We start from the raw sequence: 25138 nt of genomic DNA on the forward strand, positions 1-25138 counted from the left end.
AGTCAGACTTCATTTGTCACCTGATGGAACATAAGGAGCATGTATTTGGCTTCATTAAGCATCTAGACATGGAATAATAACTACATATGTACATCGTATTTGCAAACATGCATACATGTGATGTTACGTAGAATGGTGCCAAACTGTTGATATAAACCTCCATACACAGACCCACACAGAGTTGTCGAAAGAGAAGGATGTACTATGGATATACTCTTAAATGATAAAGCTACTGTGGTCTCAATTGACAGAACCAAAAAACCTGGATACATGTTTCCTAAAATGGTGCCTATAAGTTTGCCACAAAACCAGCCCCAGCCTTGAGTGCAAATACAGCCATTTGAAGCAGACTCACTACCTAAACGAAGAACCCCTCCAGATGTTGTGTTCGTTCTCCTGCAAGAATTTTGGACACAGCTCTGCTTCTCCTCAGTGGGCTGATGTTGCAATCAAGATCGTCAACTACTGTGTTTGCATTTAACAGCTGTCAAAAGAGTTCTTGAACCAGCCACCAGAGGCACTCTTGTTTGGCAGGTGATTTGTTCTAATTTTTTATGACTTTCCTTGAAAGCGACAGTGTGAGAACTTCTATGTGAATAGAGAGCGAGCTTGACTGGCACTATTCTTGCAATTAACTAATCTCAACTTCTTACGGAAATACCTTCTTCTGTGTTCTGTATTCATTAATAAATATTTAATGTTCATGCTACATGAATGTTTATATTTCAAATGCTATATCAGCTAATTTGCTTGAACATACAGACATAATTTGTTTAGATGGTTATTGTCTGAACTGCACCAACATTTTCTATTTCCCCAGAATTAATCGTGTATTTAATGAATTGATTATTGGTTCAGTGTAGCTTCTAAAAACTACAAGTTTTTCTTGTGCAAGAAAATTCTGCTAAAATCTTTTCTTTCAGCTTCTTAAGCTTCTTATAACAAATATATACAATGTCTAATTCTGGCAAAATGGATGGCAGTTTAAATTTATAGGGTGTCCTCAACATGGCTATCACCTGTATGTGCCTATCTAGGAAGGTAGTTCCATTTTTCTACACAATATTTTGACAACAGATTAAGTTCACTAAGACCATAATTCAAAGGATGACATGCAAAACTGTGAAACAGCACCTGCAAAAGACAACTAAGTGGTTAATCAAGAAAAACTGAGTCGTCATCAAAGTGGAAACCAGAGCTAGGTGGTTGTTTGCTTATCCTTTGTTAATATTCAGATAGTTTGTAGATTATATTGGCTTATGAGCTACAATTTTGACTTTCTTTTGAATCTCTGTGAAGCCCATACAGTGAAGAAGAATGTACATGAAAATTATTTTTGTTCATTTTGTGGTTATTGTGTACATTAGGGTTCAGCTGAAACTAATTTTTATTGCCAGCAACAAAAACCATTAAGGAGTAAATATAAGGGAAGTGACTTTGTAAAAATTGTTTTTCCCTTACTATATATAAACATTATCTTGCATAAGTAGCAAGCAGTGGCTGTTTCTGCCTGTTAATGGGTAACTTGACACATTCCACATCCCTGAAGACTCTCTTTCGTTATGAGATTGACAGAACATGGTTTATGATTGGATGAATGAACAGGACCATCAGTGTAATGTGTAAAGGCTTTTAATACCTTGTATTATGCTGATGATGCTACATATTTTGTGACTCTACAAGATGGTGCAGTGGATCTGATAGTCAGGAGAAACATTTCCTGGTAATCTTGATTTTGTTGTTGTTGTTTTTTTGTCTTCCTCAAATCATTTGAGGCTAATTCTGGGATGGTTCTATAAACAATGCCTCACCACCTCCTTGCTCAGTGAAGCTAACGTTCAATTGTTATTGACAGTGACATCTTGGGTGCTGTTAATTTTAATGATTGTTCATTCTTTCCCTTTCCTCAATATATTAATACCAATTGTGAAGTTCCCACAACTCAGGAAACATGGTAAGATTCTGTGAAAAGCAATTTGAATTGGAACAAATTACACATCATTTTTATCACTCCACGTGTGTGCAGTCAGAAACAGTGTATCTCAGTGTCTTCTTATTTTGCACTGTACATGATGGATATTGGAAATGGCAGTTCCATGTTCTAACTGTTCTGCTTAATAATTGTGTGTGTGTGTGTGTGTGTGTGTGTGTGTGTGTGTGTGTGTGTGTGTGTGAGAGAGAGAGAGAGTGACTTGGGTGACTATATCATTCATAACAGGGACTGTTGTACTTCAGCCCATTTTTCTTTTTAAGCCAGTCTCTCTTCCTACTTGTACACAACTCACAGTTTCTTGATCCATTTATTTGTTCTTCACTTAATCAGCCTTCCAATTCCCTTTTTCTGGAGTGCTTCACAGATCTTGCTTCTATGTACACTGTGGTATGCCTTCTCGATGTTCAGCAACACTATTATTAAATCCTTATCACATTCATAGTCTCTCTATTGGAACTGCCTTAGATCCTCTGTCAACCTTCATGGTCTAAATCTGTACTGTGATTCTTGAAATTTTCCCAGCATAAACAGTATTCCATGAAGTTTCAGGATTGCAGCTCATAACGTCGACTTCTTGTCATGATATTTCAGCTGACATTGTTAGTTCACATCACTACCTTTATACAAAAAACTGGCCCGAAGACACATGCACAGAGACAGCCACTACATGAGCAGCCTCCACCGAGTTACATGCCTTCTTTGAACACACTGTCGGAATGCACACTCGTGGAGTTTTAATTTGGATGTCAAAATGAATAAAATTAAATTTCGCTAGATATGTCATTGGTCATAAAATATTTTCTTTCTGAAGAAATTAAAAGTATCACCATGCCCCCTGCCTTAGCCAGTTGAAAGCCACCGTCACGGTTAATAAGATCTTGCACTAAACACATTTTCATTGATTCCTTAATAATTTAGTTCCAGAAGGATGTCTCCAAGGCCAAGATCTTAGCATCTTCATCGTCCTTCTACCTACAAGTGAGTCTGAGTGTGTCTAAAACAAAAAACCGTACAAATAATTGAATGAAGAAATGTTTTTTCATTTGTCTGCAACTTATTGCGCATTCATAAGTAACATCTTTGCTAAGTCTTATGTTTGATCAGTGTTTCGATTTTTTAAAAAAAAAAAAAAAGAAAAAGAAAAAAAAAAGAAAAAAAAAAAACACTTTACAGTTTCCTGGGGGTCTTTCACCATGTAGTTATAGAGCATGTAGTGTCTCAAACACGCATACACGTGCGTGCCATAGATGGAGCGGTATTCAAAGAGTGTGTGTAACTCAACAGAAGTCACTCGTGTAGTGGCTGTCTCTGCACATGCGTCTTCGCACCTAGTTTTGGTATAAAGGTAGTGACATGAACTAGCAACCTTCAGTGTTCAATCTCACCCGAAGATGACTGAATGGTTGTCAACCAAAATGTTGTGGCAGGAAGTAAACGTCATCCGAAACTTCATGGAATAAACCCATATTGTTCCTCTGTCTTCCTCTTACCATCTTCCACACACTTTTTTTCCAGGATCTTCTCAAATGCCTTGGCAGCATGACAGAGCGATGTAACTCCCCTTCTTAAAAATTAGCACGATTTCCTTTTTCCAGTCTTCATGTGCCTTGCTTGCTTTCCATGCTGTTCTCCTGAACTGATAGAGCCATTGCACATCAACAATGCCAGCTGCTCTCACCATCTCCACACTTACTTCATGCAGTAAGTACTTTTCCTTCTTTCGTGGTCTTTTTTGCTCACACTACTTCTGTCCAGATTAGGTCCATCTCAAAATATTCTACATTCTCTGGCTCCTACAGTAATAATGCCAACTTGGGAAGACTTTGTACTTCCTTGCAAGTTAGCTAAACAGAATCTCAATTGTAGTTAATTAGTGAATGGTAAGATAACTTTTAAAAATATCCCTAAAAGATAGTGCAGAGTTTCTCTAGTGCTCAAATTACAAAATATAATCTGTCGTCGGATAGTGTTTTTGATCTGTTTTGAGATTTCTGAAGACATTTGCAGTTATTTTCTCTTATTGATGTTTGTGTAAGGTTAGCTTCTAGTTCATATCCACTGGTTTTAAATTTAATTCCTACTGTAGTTGTATGGGTGAATTTTACAGTATATTGTATTACGCAAACACAGGTCAAGACTCGCATTCTGAATGACCTACATACACTGAATGGCACTTTTCATTTCATCTGACATTACTTTTGAAATGTCGTTATTTTCATTATTAATTATCTGTTTCTGATTCATCTCTTGAACTATATAAACATTGAAAGATATCCTTTTATCATTGCAACTTTCATTTATTTATTTATCTTTTTGTGTGTTACCCTCTTGAAGGTAAGCCTATCTGTCTCTTTGTGAATTTTTCTGTTATCTTAGCTGTGTAATCATAAGTAGTTGAGAATACAGGCAGTTAATAAAATTTAAAAAATCATTTTAACCATGCCTCTGACAGACTATCAGTTTATGATTGGAAAACACTGTTTCATAGCATTAGAAGTAAAAAAACTCATTGTAAATATAATATTCCCATAGTCTGTAGACAACTGTTGCAGTTGACAAAAATATTGTGACAGTGAAGTTATCTGGTTGTGTATAATAGGTGTGGGTGAAATCAACTTAATTGTTGGATGTTTTTTCAGGCCACCCAATACCGCGGTGACAGTTCTAGAAAATCTCCTGTCAGTAGTGTGTAGATACCCAGACTGCCCAATACTAATTGGAGGTGACTTTAACCTACTAAGTACAGACTGAGCTGTCTATGGATTCATTACAGGGGGTACAGACTGGCAGTCTTGCAAAATACTTTTGAACATGTTTTTCTGAAAACTGTCTTGATTAACTAGCTCAGCAGTCCACATGCAATGGAAATATCTTTGACCTTGTGACTACAAATAGGCCAGACCTTATCGACATCATCAGTCTAGAAACAGGGATTAGTGATCATGACATCTTTATAACAACTATAATTATGGAAGTTAATAAACCAGTGAAGTAGGCTAGGAGAGTGTTTCTGCTAGATAGAGCAGATAAGCAGTTGTTAGCATCTCACTTAGTGAATTGATGTCACTTAGTTCCAGTAAGGTGGATGTACATTAATTATGGCCAAAGTATAAGCAGATTGTAAATAGAGTTCTGGAGAGTTATGTGCCTAGTAAGTTGGTAAAGGATGGAAAAGATCGAACATGGTTTGATAATGAAATTCGGAAAATGCTGAGGAAGCAGAAGCTGTTGCACTCTCAGTTCAAAAGAGGATGCACGAACGACGACAAGTGAAGGTTAGTAAGGATTCATGCAGCTGTGAAAATATCTATGCATGGAGCATACAACAGCTTCCTTAGCAAAAGATCTGGCAGAGAACCCAAGAAAATTCTGGTCTTATGTAAAATCGCTAAGTGGGTTTAGGGCTTCCATCCAGACCCAGTCTGGTGTGACAGTTGAAGGTAGCAAAACAAAAGTCGATGTTTTAAATTTCACATTCAAGAAACTGTTCATACATGAGAATTGTACAAACATACTGTCATTTGACCATCAGACTGTCTCCTGTAAGGATGACATAGTAATAAGGAACCATGATGTAGAGAAACAGCTGAAACATTTGAAAGCAAATAAATCATCAGGTCTGGATGGAATCCTAATTCAGTTTTACAAAGAGTACTTTATGACATTGGCCCCTTACCTAACCTGCATTTATTGTGAATCTCTCACGTAGCACAAAGTCCCAAGTGACTGCAAAAAAGCACAGGTGAACCCAGTATATGAGAAGGGTAAAATAATGGATCTGCAAAATTACATGCCAATATTCCTAACTTTGGTTTGCTGCAAGAATTCTTGAATATATTCTCAGTTGAAATACACTAAACTTTCTTGAGACTGAGAAGCTTATGTCCATGAATCTGCGTGGGTTTAGAAAGTATCGCTCGTATGAAACTTAGCTTGCCCTTTTCTCACATAATATACTGCGAACTATGGATGAAGAGCGAGACAGATTCCATATTTCTTGATTTCTGGAAAGCATTTGACACAGTGCCCCATTGTAGGCTGTTAAAGATACAAGCATATGGAATAGGTTCACACATATGTGAGTGACTTGAAGACTTCGTAAGTAATAGAACCCAATATGTTGTCCTCGATGGCAGGTGTTCAACAAAGATAAGGGTGTCATCAGGAGTGCCCCAGGGAAGTGTGATAGGAGTGTTGTTCTCTATATACATAAATGATTTGATGGACAGTGTGGGCAGCAATCTGTGGATGTTTTCTGATGATGTTGTGGTGTATGGTAAGGTGTTGAAGTTGAGTGACTGTCAGAAGATACAAGTCAACATAGACAAAATTTTTAGTTGGCATGATGAACGGCAGCAGCTAGCTCTGAATGTGGAAAAATGAAAATAAATGCAGAAGAGTAAGAAGTACAAGCCTTTAATGTTCAGATACAGTATTACTAATGTCTTGCTCAACACAGTAAAGTCATTTAAATTCCCTGCATAACCTTGCAAAGCGATGTGAAATGCAACAAACATGTGAGAGCTGTGGTAGGTAAGATGGCCAGTCAACATTGGTTTATTTGGAGAATTTTAGGAAAGAGTGGTTCACCTGTAAAGGAGACTGCATATAGGATGCTGGTAAGATAAGATACGAGAAAGTAGGGCTCATATGTAGGGAAGTAGACAGTCATTTTTCCCTCACTCCATTTGTCAGTGGAACAGGAAAGGAAATGAAATGACTAGTAGTGGTACAGGGTACCCTCTGCCAGGCACTGTATGGTGGCTTGCAGAGTATCTATGTAGATATAGACGAACTGTTATCCTATGAGAATTATCTGTGCACTTACATGATCAGTTACATAGCAGCTGTTCAGTACAACTGGGGAAACAGCAGTTCTTTTTAAAGTCATCCCTTTTCTCTGTTTTATGTATTTACTTATATCTAAACACACATGCAATGTACAATCTAGCAGAGTATTGATCGTCAGTAGTTTTTGACATTCATTTAATTTGTTTTAAGTCTTTTCAGTTCAATATCTGGAGATTTCATAATGAAATCCATCCATGAATGAATGAATAAATGAAATTTATGATGTAACACAACAATAGATAAACATGTGCATCATATGTTTGCATTTTACTATGCTCATAAACATAGTGAGCATTCACATTAGCCTTACCACCAAGTTGAAGTACTCTGAAGTTCAAAGGTTTTTCACTGAGTGAGGACAATGATAATCATTTAAGGAGAAAATGACGGATGTCATATCGCCACTTGACTAGAAATTGGTAGCCGTTAAATTTTATTGACATGTCTTTGGTGGTCTCGTGCAACTGGTAACTGTAAAACTTTATTAATATGGAAACTTCTTAGTAAAAAGGAAGTTGTGCATGACCCTGTACAGATTACTGATGTGTGTATCCCAGAACTCCTTTCAGACAAAAGGGTAAAAGAATGCAAAGACTGCTACCCCCTATTAAAGAAAGAAATTTGCTTAATGAAGTTTTGTTTAGCATTTGCCAGATACTAATAGATTTATATAGATTTATGGATTCTGAGAACCACTGTTAGATTTGGAATTAAGAAGTGTACTATTTGCTTACCTGCTTACTCATCTCTACTTTGGAGTGTTGACTCAACATCTTTGTAAAACAACTTATCTCATCAGCAAACATCATTTTTGGTGCAGTGTTTAAAGCCTTTGGCAGGTCAAATGTGTATAAAAGTAATCTTAAGTACTGACTGCAGAGTGAGGCAGTTTTTTTTATCTTTCTGCATTCTTCATTCTCAGTCTGTTTTTCTGAATGTGCCATTGCATCTGTGTACATTATTTTATTTTTGTAAAGTTTCATTATGTAGGATTGGAAAGTCCACTACTCACACTTTCCTATAAACTGTATCACACATTTTTCTTGGCAATCAGACTGTATCATAGTCATAGATAAGAATGAGCCACTTGTATATGTATAAAAAAGGTTCCTGGTAATCAAGCAGTTGTAAATAGGCATTCATGGGGGCACATGCACAAAGACAGATTGAGTGAGAAAGAGAGTGAGTGTTCAGTCAGTGAAGAAAAATTAGGAGAAACAGTTGTGTAATCACGAATTTGCAAAGTTTTGTACAGTGGTACGAGGGAGTGTCATGAACAACATACTAAAAACCCCATCGGTGTGAGGGGGGTTTAAAGATAACTTTTTAATGTTTTTCTTGAGTAACTCGTAAACTGCAGTTTCTTGTGAAAATGTTCCCCAGTACAAAATTAACTACATTACATTTCCTACAAAAAGGTCCTGTTCATTTTTTCTCTAGAACTAATAGTTTCCACATTACAGGGGATGCCAAAATCGTAGGTTATTCAAAATAGTGTTTTAATGGTATTACATTAGTGATTACTGTTAAATGAAATGGGGTTAATAACAGAGTTAAATGTGTGTACCATGATTAAGCGTGAAATTATGTTCTGGAGATGTAACAGTGTGGAGGGCTGAGGGTGATGGGTACAAGCACAAGGAAGGGTAGAAAAGAAGATTGTGTTCATGCTTGTGCCTCCTTCTTAGGTCTCCAAACTGAAGAGCAAGGTGGTGATTCCCCACTCTGTCTACCCCACTACATCACAAGGAGCTCCTGCAGAACACTGGAAGGGGGTTTTTGGGTTTAATTTCCACTAAGTGTGATAATACCACATAGTGGAAAATCCAGGGCGGATTGTAACAATATAATGAAAAGGATAGTTGCTACTCACCATACAGCAGAGATGCTGAGTCGCAGAAAGGCACAACAAAGACTGTCAGAAAGTTAGCTTTTGGCCAACAAGGCCGTTATCGAAAATAGACAACATACACACAGTCACGCAAATGCAACTCACACATCCGTGACCACAGTGTCTGTCTGTGTGTGTCTGTCTGTGTGTGTGTGTGTGTGTGTGTGTGTGTGTGTGTGTGTGTGTGTGTGTGTGTGTGAGAGAGAGAGATATTTAGATTTTTGAGGCTTTGTTGGCCGAAAACTAACTTTCCGACAGTCTTTTTGTTGTGCCTTTCTGCGACTCATCATCTCTGCTGTATGGTCAGTAGCAACTATCTTTTTCATTATATTGTTGATACCACATAGAATACAGATATTAATTACTAATAATACTAATACAAGAAACATGCAAGTACAGAATCTATGAAAATTGCTGCACATTGTTAGAGGGGGAAATTGAGTCAAAGTCATCCTGTACAGTGGCTGCAGCTTTCTTCTTGGAAAGACAACTTATCTCATCACAACCGCTACTTGCTTTTCGGTGTACTGGCAAAGTATAACTCCCCAGCATTTCCTGTTCAGTTCTCAGTGTGACAAGACAAAATAACTTCATTGAGTACATGTGTATATAGTGGAGTTATTTTCTGTTTATTAAATGAGTACTTTTTGCATTCATTAAATGAAACATGTCGCTATGAACAGTAGCTGCGTAGTGCTTAATTTGTAAATGTGATATTGTGAGTGACCTATGTAGTGTTGGTGGGAAAGGGATTGCATTGGTAAACATAGTACCTTATTGCTGTCTATCATTGACAGTTTATTACAAAGCCTTGTAATTATAGCTTAATCACTTGGTGAACATTTAATGAATGACCAGACAGTTACTATGCTTCCCTCGCCGTTAATTCTGTTACTTGTAGATTGCATAAATCTCTTCCATTCAGGAATTGCTGGCGCTTGTTGAGTGGACTGCACTGAGGGTAGCCACTTACTACACGTTCGCAGTATACCTTCCAAGGCAGCTGTGAATATATCAGGTGGAATGGGACTGATTATGTTAAAGTCTAGAACAGTAATTGGCTGTAATGAATTTCGTAACTTACACTGAAATATCTGAAGTTCCATAACTCCTAGGTGATCTACTTCTGTTGCAGATGGAGGAAATTTAAGCATCTGTGTCTCTTCAGATTTTGGAAGAGTTGGTGATGCATTTGATAGTCCTCATTCAGTGAAAAGTATTCGTGCCAGTGATATTAGAGACAATGAAATTGAAATTGATGTTGTCAAATACATACCGTATTTACTTGAATCTAAGCCGCACCTGAAAAATGAGACTCGAAATAAAGGAAAAAAAAAAAAATCCCGAATCTAAGCCGCACGTGAAATTTGAGACTCGAAATTCAAGGGGAGAGAGAAGTTTTAGGCCGCACCTCCAATTCGAAACAAAGTTGGTCCATTGTAATATGAAACACAATTTAGGTCGAATGAATGACGATACAGCTACGGTAGTTTGGTTCAAGTCGTAAGCTTAGCAGTTAAGCTTTACCAGGTAGCTGGTAGCCATTGCTATGCGTGAGGCGCTCCGTCCGTATTTATACGGGTACCCCTCCTTTTTCACGTGCTTCGTCTGGTTTGAATCGATTGCTTATTTTGCTTTGATCTGATAATTGCCATTTTCTTTGTTATAGGTGTTTACGACACTCTAAGCTGAAAATGCTCGCGGCAGGGCTTGCTTTTGTGCGCGCTACCGCCGCTTACAATTTTTTTTTTTTTAAAAAAAAAGAGAGGAATCGTCTCATTAGCGAAACAATGGCAAGAGACTACTATTTGTTGTTACTTACACTGCTGCTTTCTTTGATAATGATCAACAAGAACCAAATAATACACTGTGTATGATAGAATATGTTCTGAACGAGAGTTAGGCGAAAATTTTTCTCCGTTTGAAAATCTTTGCGGCCGCTTCTTTAGTACATCAAATTCTGCACAGAAATTAGAGTCATCTTAAATTTAAAAATATAGTCAGTTGCCGTGCTTCATTTCTGACTGTATCAGTATTAGGCATAAGAATAATACGAATATGAGGCAACAGTTTGTTGCGAAAGCTTGAATTTTGTGTGTATGTTTGTGTGTCTATCGACCTGCCAGCGCTTTTGTTCGGTAAGTCACCTCATCTTTGTTTTTATATATAATTTTTCCCACGTGGAATGTTTCCTTCCATCATATTAATATGTATATTCTTCCGCGTTTGCTGTTGTCTCACTCTAATTTCATAGTTAATTAGGCAGACAGCGTTTAAATGAGATAGCAGTAAACACGAAAGAATACATGGCAAAATGTGTATATTCGTATTATTCGTATGGTGAAGAGAATACTGCATGTGATTCACATTTCATCAGGTTCCCATTAGCAACCATCTCTTCTCACAGGTAGGAAAAAATTCAGAACGTAGAGTTGGCCATATTGACAAACATCCCAAACAGTCTTGCCAGTCGGATTTTCATAGTACACTGAAATTCTGCTACATTCGAAGATGAACAATACTGAATTTGTATTTACTTCGTTGGATAATGTATAAAAATGCAGTGGTCGAAACTCGGGGCGGAGAAAAAAAAGCTCGTCTTCCACCTTTTTTTTAAATTTATTTACTGACGCAGAGGTTTTGGTGCCAGTATTTATCTTTCTGCCTGCAAAGCATGCCTGTGTAGCGCTACATATATTCAACGGTAGAAGTTAGTTGTGGCGGCACCTACCAACATTTTTCAGAATTTCCGCTTGCTTTGCACTCGATTCTAAGCCGCAGGCGGTTTTTTGGATTACAAAAACCGGAAAAAAGTGCGGCTTAGATTCGAATAAATACGGTATTGACAGTGTGTTACACATGGGATGGGCTCTTCAGCAGCCAGACAGTTGACAGCTCCAGCTTTTGAATTTTTCACATAATAGCACACTTGACAGCTGCAAATAACTATTCACTTAATAAACTGAGAATAACTCCACTACATAAACACTCACTCAGTGAAGATATTTTGCTCACATAAGAGAATAGGACAGGAAATGCCGTGGAAGCGTAGGCTGTAAACTGAAGTGGAGCAACACTTACATTGAGGTAGTTGCCTTTCTCAGAAGAATACTGCCACTGTTCTGCAGGATGAATAAGAATAAATTTCCCTCTACCAATGCAGAATAGCGTGCGGAGATTTACAAAGATTTAGTCCTGATGTGTTGCTTGTGTTAGTACTATTAATAACTCTTATCAGAATTCCATGTAATGTTAATGCACTTTGTGAGAAATAAAGACCCCTGGGCATGTCTGCACACTGTAGTGTCTTCTTGTGATGTAATAGGATAGACAGAATGGGGAATTACGTGCGTGCTCTTCCATTTGCAGATCTATGAAGGAGGGAATTGCATAACCACAATCTGTTGATCTACCTTCCCTCCATATTTCTATCCCCCCCAGACCTGCCCCCTCCACCCTTTTACACTCCCAGAACACAGTTTCTCTCTTAATGTGGCTATGTAGCACTTAAACACTGTACACACATTTACTCTTTGATCTTAACCCACTTCATTTAATAGTAAACATTAATTTTATACCATTAAAAAACTATCTTTATAATCTGCAATTTTTCCATCCCCTGCAATTTGGAAACTATTAGTCCTAAAGTGAAAAGAATGGGACTTTTGTGTAGAAAATGTAACATAGTTTAATTTTGCACTGGCAAACAGTTTTGGTAGAAACTGTGGGTTTTGAGGTATCCAAGAAAAAAATAAAAAAGTGGCCTATTAACGTCCTCCCACCCCACTGTTCATACCACATCAGTGGGCATTTTTAGTATGTTTTTCATGGCTCTCCCTCTGACCGCTGTTCAAATATTTGCAACTACATTATTTTTTGTGCTATTTCTCTGTTTTTGGTCTTTGTTGACCGGGCTGAGAGCAAAAAGATCAGGTTTTGGATCAAGAGATTCCCAGATCACTTGAATGATTGCAATAATGCAGTATGAAAGTGCCTACGATATCTGTTATATACACCCTCACAAAATACTGAATCTTCATTGCAGTACCATTGTGGAACAATAATAAAATCATATATAAAGCAACAAATCACCAGTGAATGAACTTACAATATTTAAAGTATTCATTGAGTCATTCATTCTTTCATTGTATTCTGTATGTCCCATCATGATGAAGAAACTGCAGGAATGTGGAAAACATTGGGCATACATCAACAAAAGACAATCGATTCCTAGAGCATTCTTACACTGTACTAACAAACTGTCACTATGCAGTGCTGTTCATACTTGTGCCAGCGAAATGTAGCTAATAAATATAGAAGGAAAGTTACTACTTCCTCACTTTATTAGGCACCTACTGCTTATCTGTGATTGGTAGTTTAATGTTTATTTGATTGAACTGGTATTTTTCTAAGAAAACAATCACTACTTCTGTAGCAACAGAGGCCTGTTTGCAGTGCAGCACTACTTGTCATGCAGCTTTGAAATGAACAAGCAATGGATGTAGGCAGTCACATAATTTGTAAAAGGAATAAACAAAAATGCATGATTTTAATTTATTTTCTATTGGTTATGATTCCCTGTTTCTTGCTTTATGTCAGCTGGCTACTTGTTGAATACGTTTGCACCAGAATATCTAACTCCATATTGAACTATAGACTAGGAGCAAAGACCAGTTGCTGATTATCTTTGTGTCTTTTGTTGTGATTGAGTAGATCACTGTTTGGCAGAAACTGACCTTTATTGTTGGCTACAAAAACCATTAATGAGTAAATGTAGAATTCTAATGTCCTTAAAAAGGGTTGTATGAGATGTACAGATTTCTACTTTAGGCAACATTCACACTGTTTGTTTCTCCTGAATAAACACTTTATTTATTCTAGGGGCATTTTCCCAGAAGATAATGCCGTACGACAATGGGGAGTGAGAATTTGCAAAGTTGACCTGCACTCTTTTCGTCAGGTCAACTCAATGAGAGTTGCTTCTAATGACATAACACACACACAACTGCACTTTGTAATTAGTTTATACATTAACTTTATTTTAACTTATTATTCCCAAGGAATTGTACAGAGAGATTTTCATTTAGTATGTGGCTGTTAATGTATACCTCTAGTGCTAGATGGCTTGAAATTTCACAATAAGAGTTTCTGTGAAATTAAGACGTAACTATTAGCTGTGAACTATTTCTAGGCGTGTTCGGCTATCATCTGGATTGTGCCTGGTAACACTCAGTTTGGACCCTTGGTTATTGTGCTCGTGTCATGAGGAAACATTACGGTTTTTTACTTGCTCTTTAAAGTCATTTGAAAATAATTTATGTAAGTTAAGAACAATAGTAGGCCTAATATTGATCCTTGCAGTGCTCCACTTGTTATTTCCCCCATTATGAGGTTATTTTCATGCCTATGACACAGTCTGAGACCTTCTGCTTTTTTTTATGAAAGAAAGATGCCAACTGTGTAAGAGGGATGGCATTAATTCCATAACATTTCAATTTGCACGTACAATTTTTATGGTCTGCGCAGTCAAAGATTACAGTAAGGTCACTAACACCAGGATAATTTTTCCTGTTCATTTATGCCAGGATTGCATTTTTTAGGTGTTGTATTTATTTTGTCAGAAGGATCCTTTACAAAAGTGATTGAGAGGAGTGAAGTGGGTCTGTAATTACAGGTGCTTTGCTTAGCTCCAGTTTTAGGTAGGTGTGTTACTACAGGTAGTAAAGTCTGACAAGAAATGTGGTCCAAGTAATGGACTGATTACAAAGATAACTGAATGATGGTCCTATTAAGTCAGAACAAGATTTTAATACACTGCTAGAAACATCATCAGAATTATTAGTTTTGGTGAAATCATGAACTTGTGATTTGCTTGAACATTGTATTTTTGAAATTAATGCCTGTTGGTGTATTATAGATTATTTGTCAATAAAAATGAGAAAAATACCTGAAATGGAGCTCGCTGTTTAAAGAGGTTCTTGTCACCAATGCTGATTTGTTGGGATATGAGTATGTGGCTGTCAGAATTTTATACTGATATACCTGCTATATTAAGATACAAAAAGCTCTAGCCTTCCTTTTCCTGTATAAGAGGCTCATATTTTCTTTCTTTTTTTCTTTATCATCATTTGTTAAAGTAGAGTAACAAACAGAAAATAACTGAATTCAGGATTATTATTTGAGACAGATTTTTGTCTGTCTGTCGAGGAGTTCCTTGAGAAATTAAGCTGATCCCTGTGTTATATTGTCTTTTTAAGATTAATAAACACTTTATTTTATCTACTATTACTTTTCTCTTGTAACTTCATGTACTGACACATTCTATGACCATGGAGATTTGCCCTCAGTTCGGTCCTACGGAACTAGGTGTGCAAAATAATAAATAAATACATACATACATAAATAAATGTAACAGACTTGGGAGTGTGCTAAGTTTGTTGAAACTGTAGGTTGGGTTGTTTGTTATCACTTACGATCAGTTAATTAGTCAGTTGATTTGATGATTTGATTTGATTTTAACAGGGAAGCTAAAACAGCTTAGGTCCAACCCGCCACTGCCCGCACCGAAATTAAGTTTATTGTGCGGTATTGCTCCCTGTATATCTAGTAAAGCCAACCAACGCCCTTAAAGAGTGCAAGGAGTCCCTCTACCAGTTTTTTGTTAAGCACAATTTCTTCAGGTCTAGTTGTCCCGAAGATTCTGTATCTTTTACTCTCCAGTGCCATGCATTCGAAGATTAGGTGTGATGCAGTTTCTTCACCCTCATCACAGATCCTACATTTAGGGTCCTCTTCTGTTATACCCATTGTGTGTAGTTTTTTTTTTAAATTCCCATGGCCAGTCATCAGTCCAGTCATGATCTCTTTCCTGTTCAATCCCAGGATTATAGAGCTTCTTTTAAAACATGGCTTGGGCATCATTACCTTACCATGTTTTTGTTTATGGTCCTTGGTCCAATATCCTACGTGCTGTTTCCCAAGTCAGTTCCGTAGCTCTAATTTGATCATAGCCTTGGTGATTGTCAGGACAGGTTACGATCCAATAAATTGAGTTGTTTCCCGCATCCTAGCTGTATTAACACGATTCATGTTGTCTGTCGCACTTCACATAGTGTAGACTGGGAACTGTCTGCTAGGCATGCCCGATGTAAAAACTGACTGGGCACAGCCCGTGCTGCCTGAGTTGTTGTTGTTCCGCCGGCAGAGGGTGCGGCCGAATTCTCGTGTGCCCTCTGGTGGACGGGACTTTACTTGTGGCAACTACCGTCCGTGACGTGCCGTGCCGATGTGCGCCACCCGCGATCTTTCTGGTGGCTACTGCACTAGCCTATCTGTTGGCTTGGCTTGTTCATTGCCACAGAGCCCTGAGCGGCCAGGGACCCACACTAGGTTTACCCTATTGCTTCCCCCTAGCTCCACCAGAGCCCTGTGGCATTCTGCAACTATCTTAGACCTTGTTGCAGGAGTTGCCAATGTTTCAGGGCTGCCTGGCTCTCTGAATAGATGTAGATGCTACAATACTTGTAGCACCTACGCATATTCTCCTCCACACTTGCCCTGATTGCAGTAATTTCAGCTTGGAATACAGAGGCCAGTTTTCCTAGAGGGATGATGCCCTCCAGTCTTGCCTGAACCCCATACACCCCTGCCCCAATGCCTTGGTCTATTTTCAACCCATCAGTGAACCAAACGATGTGTCCTGTACGGTGTCAAACTGTTTTTTCCCCACTGCTCCTAGTTAGTCATTTAGTTAGTTACATGTTCCATAGGCTATATGAATGATTCTTTCATCGAAATGATGCGGAACATGTCAGTTTGCAGTATGTATATTCATGATTAGGTTTTTTTTTCTGTCTTTCCTTTTTTTAAATTAACAATTAGTTTTTAAGTAAAAATTCAGGAGTTGTCCAGGAGAAATGATTTTGAGTTAGATTTAAAACTTGCTTTGCTAACTGTCAGAAATTTTATGTTACTTGACAAATGATCAAAAATTTTTGTTGCTGTATATTCAATGCCTTTCTGAGCCACTGACATCTTTAACAATGAACAATAAAGGTTATTTTCCCCTCTAGTGTTGCAGCTACGTACATCACTGTTCTCAAATTGTGATGGATTATTTATGATGAATTTCGTTAGTGAATATACTTAATGTGATGGCACAGTTAAAATGCCTAGCTCCTTGGAGAGGTATCTACATGATGTCCATGGGTGAACATGCACAATACTCTTACTGCCCACTTTTCTGGAATCAATACTTTCTTTCTAAGTGTTGAATTACCCCCAAAAATTATTCTGTACTATGTTATTGAGTGTAATTATGCAAGGAGCCAAAATTGCTGAACTTAATTTTTTGACAAGCTCAGTGACATGCTTCTTCCCAATTGAGTTTTAATCTACACTGTTTACTAACTCCTGATCATGAGCTGCATCAATTGTTTGTATGACTCTATTTGTTGTACAGAACTGAATATAATGTATTTTTTCAAAGTTTGGGGAGAATCAATTTTTATGAGAACCACTTAATAATTCTTTAGAAAACATCATTTACCAACTTTTCTGTTGCTTACTTTCTAAATAGATTTAGCATAATATATCGTCTGCAAGAAGTACCTATTTTGCTTGTTGAATGATAAGTGGAAGGTCATTCACATAAATAAGGAATAGGAATGGACCCAAAATTGAACATTGTGGGATTCCAGTTGTGTTTTTTCCAGTCACTAAAATATTCTACCTTTCTCAAAGTGTCTGAATTATTCAGCCCAACTTTTTGCATTCTGTTTGTTAAGTATGATTCAAAACAGTTGTACGAGGTGCATTCAAGTTCTAAGGCCTCCGATTTTTTTTCTAATTAACTACTCACCCGAAATCGATGAAACTGGCGTTACTTCTCGACGTAATCGCCCTGCAGACGTACACATTTTTCACAACGCTGACGCCATGATTCCATGGCAGCGGCGAAGGCTTCTTTAGGAGTCTGTTTTCACCACTGGAAAATCGCTGAGGCAATAGCAGCACGGCTGGTGAATGTGCGGCCACGTAGAGTGTCTTTCATTGTTGGAAAAAGCCAAAAGTCACTAGGAGCCAGGTCAGGTGAGTAAGGAGCATGAGGAATCACTTCAAAGTTGTTATCATGAAGAAACTGTTGCGTAACGTTAGCTCGATGTGCGGGTGCGTTGTCTTGGTGAAACAGCACATGCGCAGCCCTTCCCGGACGTTTTTGTAGCAGTGCAGGAAGGAATTTGTTCTTCAAAACATTTTCGTAGGATGCACCTGCTACCGTAGTGCCCTTTGGAATGCAATGGGTAAGGATTATTCCCTCGCTGTCCCAGAACATGGACACCATCATTTTTTCAGCACTGGCGGTTACTCGAGATTTTTTTGGTGGCGGTGAATCTGTGTGCTTCCATTGAGCTGACTGGCGCTTTGTTTCTGGATTGAAAAATGGCTTCCACATCTCGTCCATTGTCACAACCGACGAAAAGAAAGTCCCATTCATGCTATCGTTGCGCGTCAACATTGCTTGGCAACATGCCACACGGGCAGCCATGTGGTCGTCCGTCAGCATTTGTGGCACCCACCTGGATGACACTTTTCGCATTTTCAGGTCGTCATGCAGGATTGTGTGCACAGAACCCACAGAAATGCCAACTCTGGAGGCGATCTGTTCAACAGTCATTCGGCGATCCCCCAAAACAATTCTCTCCACCTTCTCGATCATGTCGTCAGACCGGCTTGTGCGAGCCTGAGTTTGTTTAGGTTTGTTGTCACACGATGTTCTGCCTTCATTAAACAGTCGCACCCACGAACGCACTTTCGACACACCCATAACTCCATCACCACATGTCTCCTTCAACTGTCGATGAATTTCAATTGGTTTCACACCACGCAAATTCAGAAAACGAATGATTGCACGCTGTTCAAGTAAGGAAAACGTCGCCATTTTAAGTATTTAAAACAGTTCTCATTCTCGCTGCTGGCGGTAAAATTCCATCTGCCATACGGTGCTGTCATCTCTGGGATGTATTGACAATGAACGCGGCCTCATTTTAAATCAATGCGCATGTTTCTATCTCTTTCCAGTCCGGAGAAAGAAAATCGGAGGCCTTAGAACTTGAATGCACCTCGTATGTAAAGCAATCAATAACATAAAACTTGAGTTTTTCCAAGAGAGTTTCATGATTACACAATCAAATGCCTTGGAAAGATCATAAATAATACCAGCTAGCAATATTTTATTCTTTAAGGCTTGAACTATTTAATGAGTGAATATATAAATGGCACTCTCAGTTGAGCAACCCTTCTGGAATCTGAACTGTGGTATGCTTCGTAAATTGTTTCCGCTTAAGTGTGTGACTACTCTTAATTACATTACCTGTTTGAATATTTTCAAGAAGGATGTCAGTAAGAAAACTGGATGATAATTGTTTAAGTCTGTCTTGTCACTTTTTTTTTATGAAGTGGTTTAATAATTGCATATTTTAACCTGTCTGAAAAAATTGCCTGCACAAGTGATGCATTGCATGTATAGCTAAGGACATTGCCTATTAAGCTGGGTCAACTTTTCAGAAGTCTGTTTGAAAGTCCATCAACATCACATGAGTTTTTGTTTTCTAGAATTTTTATTATTGTATTAATTTCACTCAATTATGTTGGTGCTACTTCTACGTGCTTAAAGTTTTGTGGAATGACATTTTAAATATGTTCTCTTACTTCTTGAACTTAACCATTTAATCCCATATTTCCTGCTATGTTTGGTTGGTGGTTGTTAAAAGTACTTCCAACTTGCGAATTATGTCACAACATTGTCATTTAGTTTAATTGTTATAGAATCTTGTACACTGACTGGCTCTTCTGTCTTCTATTTGACAATGACCCACATAATTTTAATCTTATTATCAGCATTATTTATTTCTTTCAGGACGTGCATACACCTGGGCATTTCAATGACTTTGCTTAAAATGCTACAGTAATTTTTGTAGTTTGCAAGTAATGTCAGATCTTGACTTACTCTGGGCTTTACATAAATTTTCCTCTTCATCTTACAAGAGATTTTAATTCCCTTAGTCACCCGTGTTGGATGTTTTGGATATTTGTTTAGGGATGTGACTTTGAAATATTGACACAAATTTACTGTGGAATAAACTGAATTTGACATTAGCATCTTTTTGTACATGTACCTTGTCCCATACCACCCATTTTAACTTACTCTCAAAACATTGTATCCTGTTCTCATTAATAATACTAACTGCTTTGTGTGAACCAGCATTAGGTTTTTAAGCTTCCATAACATTTACTTTAATTAATTGTGCATCATGATCAGATGTCCAGTAGCAGCGGGGTACCCATAAATTGCTTCCACATGAACACTGTCTATAAAAAGGTTACCTGTCATTGTCCAACTATTTTTCTGCACATGAATTGGAAAACTGACTACTGAAATTAGATTGAAACACCTAGATAATAAATTTAGTTCATTTTTCCTGTCAGTATCTTTTAAGAACTCTACATTGAAATCTCCACAAGCTTCTAACTGTTTCTTCTTGTCTGACAGGTAGCTTGATAATGCATCTAGATTTCTCATAAATAGCTGAAAGTTTCCTAGAGGGATATGTAGACTATTACAATTATCAGAGAAGTATTCTTCAGTAACAGCTCAGAAGCACATGCTTCTAGGTTCTGATCAACACAAAAACTATTTCTTTCAATACTTTTGACTTTGCGTCCAACCTTTACATATGTTGCAACTCCTTTTTCTATGTTAAACTCTACACAAAAATGGTGCAAGTCTATACTCCCTGATACGTAACTTCTCCGTCCATGTGCTTACGTGGTATTCACAGAAGATCTATTACTTCAGAATTTTTCACATCATTTAGGCATACAATAAGCTCATCTATCTTGTTTTTCAACCCTCTGATGTTCTGATGAAACAAATTAATTTTATTTTTCTGGAAACTGTTACATATACTGTTGTCTTGTACTGCTCCCCCCCCCCCCCCCCCCCCCCAAATTTCTTTTGCTACTCTCTGTCTGTAACCTGACTCTAAGCTAAAAAACTGTGGCCCTTTGATTCCATTAATCACAGGGTTGTTATCTTGTCTCTGTGCAATGTGCTCAGCTACTCTTTGCTTCCCCCTTGTATTCAGTTGCAGGCCATGATTAGTGTACCCGATCTCCCAATTGCAGCAACAGCCCCAGCACAGATATGAGACTTTGTTTCAGTCAAAAGCAATTCACTTAGCTCTTTGTTCATGTGGCTAACAGCTGTGTTAACCCAGGGCTGATCATATCACTGCAAAACCTCAACAAACCCCACACTGTTGTTAACTATTGCTGCTCCTATTTCCTCCAAGACCCTTTACTGTGTTGCTAGCCAGGCTGTTTCCTGGTTCTTGTACTGTAAGTACCTTATCCTCAGCATCAGAATCTCTCCATAAAGGCCCCTGTGTTGTCTGCCATCTGGCTATGCTTCGCACTAGAATTCACGATGCTTGTGGCCTGGTATTCTAAGACTGGCTTTTCCTGTAGCAATTGGCCTACACTTCTCTCATGACTGCTCCATAGCAAGGAGAGTCTTTTCTTTCCACATGACTTTTTCATTGGCCTAGTCTTAAAGTCATTCGTACAAGAATGCTTCACCCCATTAAACTCAAAAACTGGTTAATTGTGCCTCACACCCTGAGTCATGCTTGATAGGAAATTATAAGTTTTAAGGGCTGTGCTGAGATGCCAAAATATATTGTTTACAGGTAAAAATAAATTAGGAAAAAAGTCTGCAAGACGGAATGTTATATGTATAGGGTGAAGCAGCTAAGACCCCAACTACATCCAAAACGAGTAAATGTGTTGCGATGTAGCTTTGCTAAGTTACGGTGGATTGTGTGGTGAATTTTCTGACCTGTGGAAGTAATTTTTAATGTTGATAACTGCTGAATTATGACAACAGCTTAGTTTGTTTAAAATGGGACTGTATACTTTTATCTTTTGGGTGGACAGAGCCTTTGAAGTAAACTTATAGAATTTTATCAAATAGTAACAAAATAAGTGTGTGGTAAACCACTGTCCCTGATCAGGTGACAAACCTCTGCCCTACAGTACCAAAATAAACACACATGACTCAGGGACTGTTTGTATGTGTACCTCAGTACTTCATGTCCATCGGCTTGTGCTCTGCTGTTTTAGCAGTTGGACAAGTTGCTCATGAAGTTCTTCAGAGTTACACAATGTATGTGACATTGGAAAAAGTGGATGTAGTTTTAGTTCATGGTGAGTGTTGTTGATCAAAACCTTTCCAGCTGAGGGAGTTGCAGCAGCTTATAAGCAATGTAGTAAAATTCTGATGCGAGTGTATAAGCACCAACATCTAGGCATGGCATTAGTGTGGCATTCATGTCTTTCCAACGTGTGTATGATAAATGAGGAAATGTGAACTATGGCAACATTATCATCAGATCCATCCAGACAGGACCAATGTACTGTTATCCTTTTCATGGCTGCCAAAGGACAAAAACCAGTACACATCCATCGGAGAATGGAGAGTGTGCAGGGCAGCATGTCTGTTGAAGAACCACTGTTGCAGAATTATCACATGCCTTGAAGGGTTGATGATTCCTGCCGGATGAGGGTATGCAGCAGGCAGTTACAGACACAGTGTTTTACAAATGGGTATTTTCATCCTGGTATGTTGGTAGGATGATTGCCTCAGTGCTCATGATGATTTTGCCTGATTGGCATACCACTGATTCTGGAGAGAACTTGTGCAGTTTTATTATGCCAAACCATTATGACCTGTCTTTGAAAGTGTAAAAAAACACAAGAGTTTGGAAGTGTTAGATACAAAATATCATTCTTTGCAAAATGCACTACTAGTTATATCAAAATCCGTGTCAGCTGAGAGAAGTGGATAAAAAACTACCTTGGTCTGTCAATGCGTGGTGTAGGCTTTTCTAGAATTGCGCGATTCGTCTATATTTTATTGATCGGGTTCCAAATAGCTACAAATGTGTCTACAATTCCTAACAGATATGCTGCTGTGGCTATTGGAAGACATCCCATTGGCCATAAAGTTCTCTATGTTGCAGCAACATATTGGGAATCCTACCCGTCCTGCACAGATAATTGCAAAGTATCTTAACAGAACATTTGGAGATTGTTGGATAAGTTGGCCAGGAAAAATAAAGTGGCCTGCATGCTCATGAGACTGAAAACCTCTTGACTGTAGGAAAAATTAAAACACAATGTAAACTAGGAAAACTAACAAGTCATTAAGATGTGAAATACCTTATAACATGGGCCTGTGCTGTGATAAATGCAGGTACAATTCAGTGTGAAGTAGTATCTGTCCAGAATTGTATATATGTGTGCTTTGGGTCAACCTTTTTTTAGTGCTTGGTATGATAGTCATAATAACACTTGGAGAATGTAAACAGGAATTTCATGGAAGAAAGATTACATAGTTTTCATGAAACCCTATTGGATAAATTTAGAGAACCTATATCCAAAGTTTTCTGTGCAGCCATTATGCTGCGGCCAATGAATATCTTTTGTAGGAACCATGAGAAAAAGATAAGAGAGATTTGGGTGCTTACAGAGGTGTACAGGCACTCAATTTTCTTTTGCTCAATATTAGAATGGAATAAAACAGAAAACTCGTGACACTGGTATGATTTAACCTCTGCCAAGCACTGTGTAGTGGCTTGTGAAGCATTTCTGTGAATGTAGCTTTAGATATAGATGTAGAATAAACACGCAAATTGTACATAGGTTGTATCTGTGCTTTTATTTGGTACAGCAGAGTAGACAACTGTGCAGACAGCAACACAGTGGTTTGTAATTATGTTATTTTGTTACTATCTGATCAAGTTCCACACATTATGCCACCAAATTTCTCCTGGAAGGACCTTTCCTATGCCGCAGAAAAAAATACATAGCTCCATAAAAACAAAAACAACAGTGGTGTCATAATTCAGAAGCTATAAATGCTAAAAATTACTTGCATGTGTCAGAGGATTTACCATATTACACTATTCACAACTACGTATTAAAAACCACTCCTTGATATATTTACTCATTCTGGATATATTTTCGGTGGCTTGTTTTCATTGCCTCATTCTGTGTGTGTATTTGTGTGTGTCTGTTTTCAAGGAATATGCCATAATGTTGCAGCAATATGTTGTATAAATTTTTGTTGAGGTATGCTGATTATATCACTACCTGAAACTGTGTTGCAATTTTTAATCTTGCAGGGTGGCGGTGGTCTTGTGCAGCAATTGAGACGCAGTTACAGTCTGGGTGATCTGAGCTCAGATGTTGATGGTGACAGCAACAGTGGAAGAAAGGCACTACCAGAGGCTCAGGATAGGAACAGAGATCGAGAAAGGGTTGCGTCAGGTGGAGGTGCATTATTTTAGTTTCAGACTTGTTTTCGTATATTGACAGTATCCATGACAGTTCTTAAGATGTCAGACAGCCTTCAATGTTTGTGTATCCTATCAGTGTGATTACAGTTTAAATGCTAGGAAAGTCAGGCCAGTCATATGACATTTTCTGAATTCAGTAATCTGGATTTTAGCTTCTCTCACATTTTACTAATTCTCAGGGTGTTCATCAGACTGCCGTGTTTGATGTGAGTGATTTAGTTACAATAATGGCTGTCATAGATACTTCATGTTAGTTGTGCAGATGTACAGTACCTTCTTTTGAAGTGGACCATAGTCATCTTCTACTAAGCAAGGTGAGGCATTGGCTAAGTGTCGGAGTATATCTGGAAAATGCTAAGTTCAAATATATTTTAGTCAGTCTCAATATTAGAGAAGGAAAGTTGCTGCTTACTATATAGCGGAGATGCTGAGTCGCAGATAGGCACAACAAAAAGATTCACACAATTATAGCTTTTGGCCATTAAGGCCTTTGTGAACAATACACACACACACACACACACACACACACACACACACACACACACGCACACACACACGACTCTAGCCTCAGGTTTGATTTTTGCCTGATTTTAGTCAGTCTCAATAATTTTTTTTTTTTTTTCACTGTTATCCAGAATTGCTCTGAGTGCTCATCTTACAAAATTACTGAAGTGTGTGGGAGCCATACCAAATAGGACTAACACAGAATATGTAACATATTCAAAGAAGGCAGTTTGAGTGATCTAAGGTTCGTTTTGCTCAAGGGAGAGTGTCACAGAAATGTTGATAACCTGAATGGGCCGATGCTCAAAGTTAGGTGCCATTTATCCTGTGATAGCCTATTTCCAAAGTTTTAACAACCAGTATTAAGTGAAAAATCTAGAAATGTACTTCAGTCTCCTGTGTAATGCTCCCATGGGGACCAAAAAGATAAGACTAGATTAGTTACATCATGCACAGAGGCATTTAAGCAATCAGTCACTT

General features: G+C 38.1%; 1 protein-coding gene across 6 annotated transcripts in view; it reads left to right on the top strand.

Moving 5' to 3' along the window:
* LOC124803112 (receptor expression-enhancing protein 1) overlaps window positions 1-25138 on the top strand; it is a 292008-nt gene that overhangs the window by 207627 nt on the left and 59243 nt on the right. For 5 of the 6 annotated variants that reach the window (XM_047264269.1, XM_047264274.1, XM_047264271.1 and 2 more), the window contains one exon: window positions 23981-24131. In XM_047264269.1, coding sequence (XP_047120225.1) covers window positions 23981-24131 — 151 coding nt within the window. The remainder of the gene's footprint in view (window positions 1-23980; window positions 24132-25138) is intronic. The other variant, XM_047264270.1, reaches the window with a different exon arrangement.

The sequence above is a fragment of the Schistocerca piceifrons genome, chromosome 6 (genome assembly GCF_021461385.2).
Source record: "Schistocerca piceifrons isolate TAMUIC-IGC-003096 chromosome 6, iqSchPice1.1, whole genome shotgun sequence".
Lineage (NCBI taxonomy): Eukaryota > Metazoa > Arthropoda > Insecta > Orthoptera > Acrididae > Schistocerca > Schistocerca piceifrons.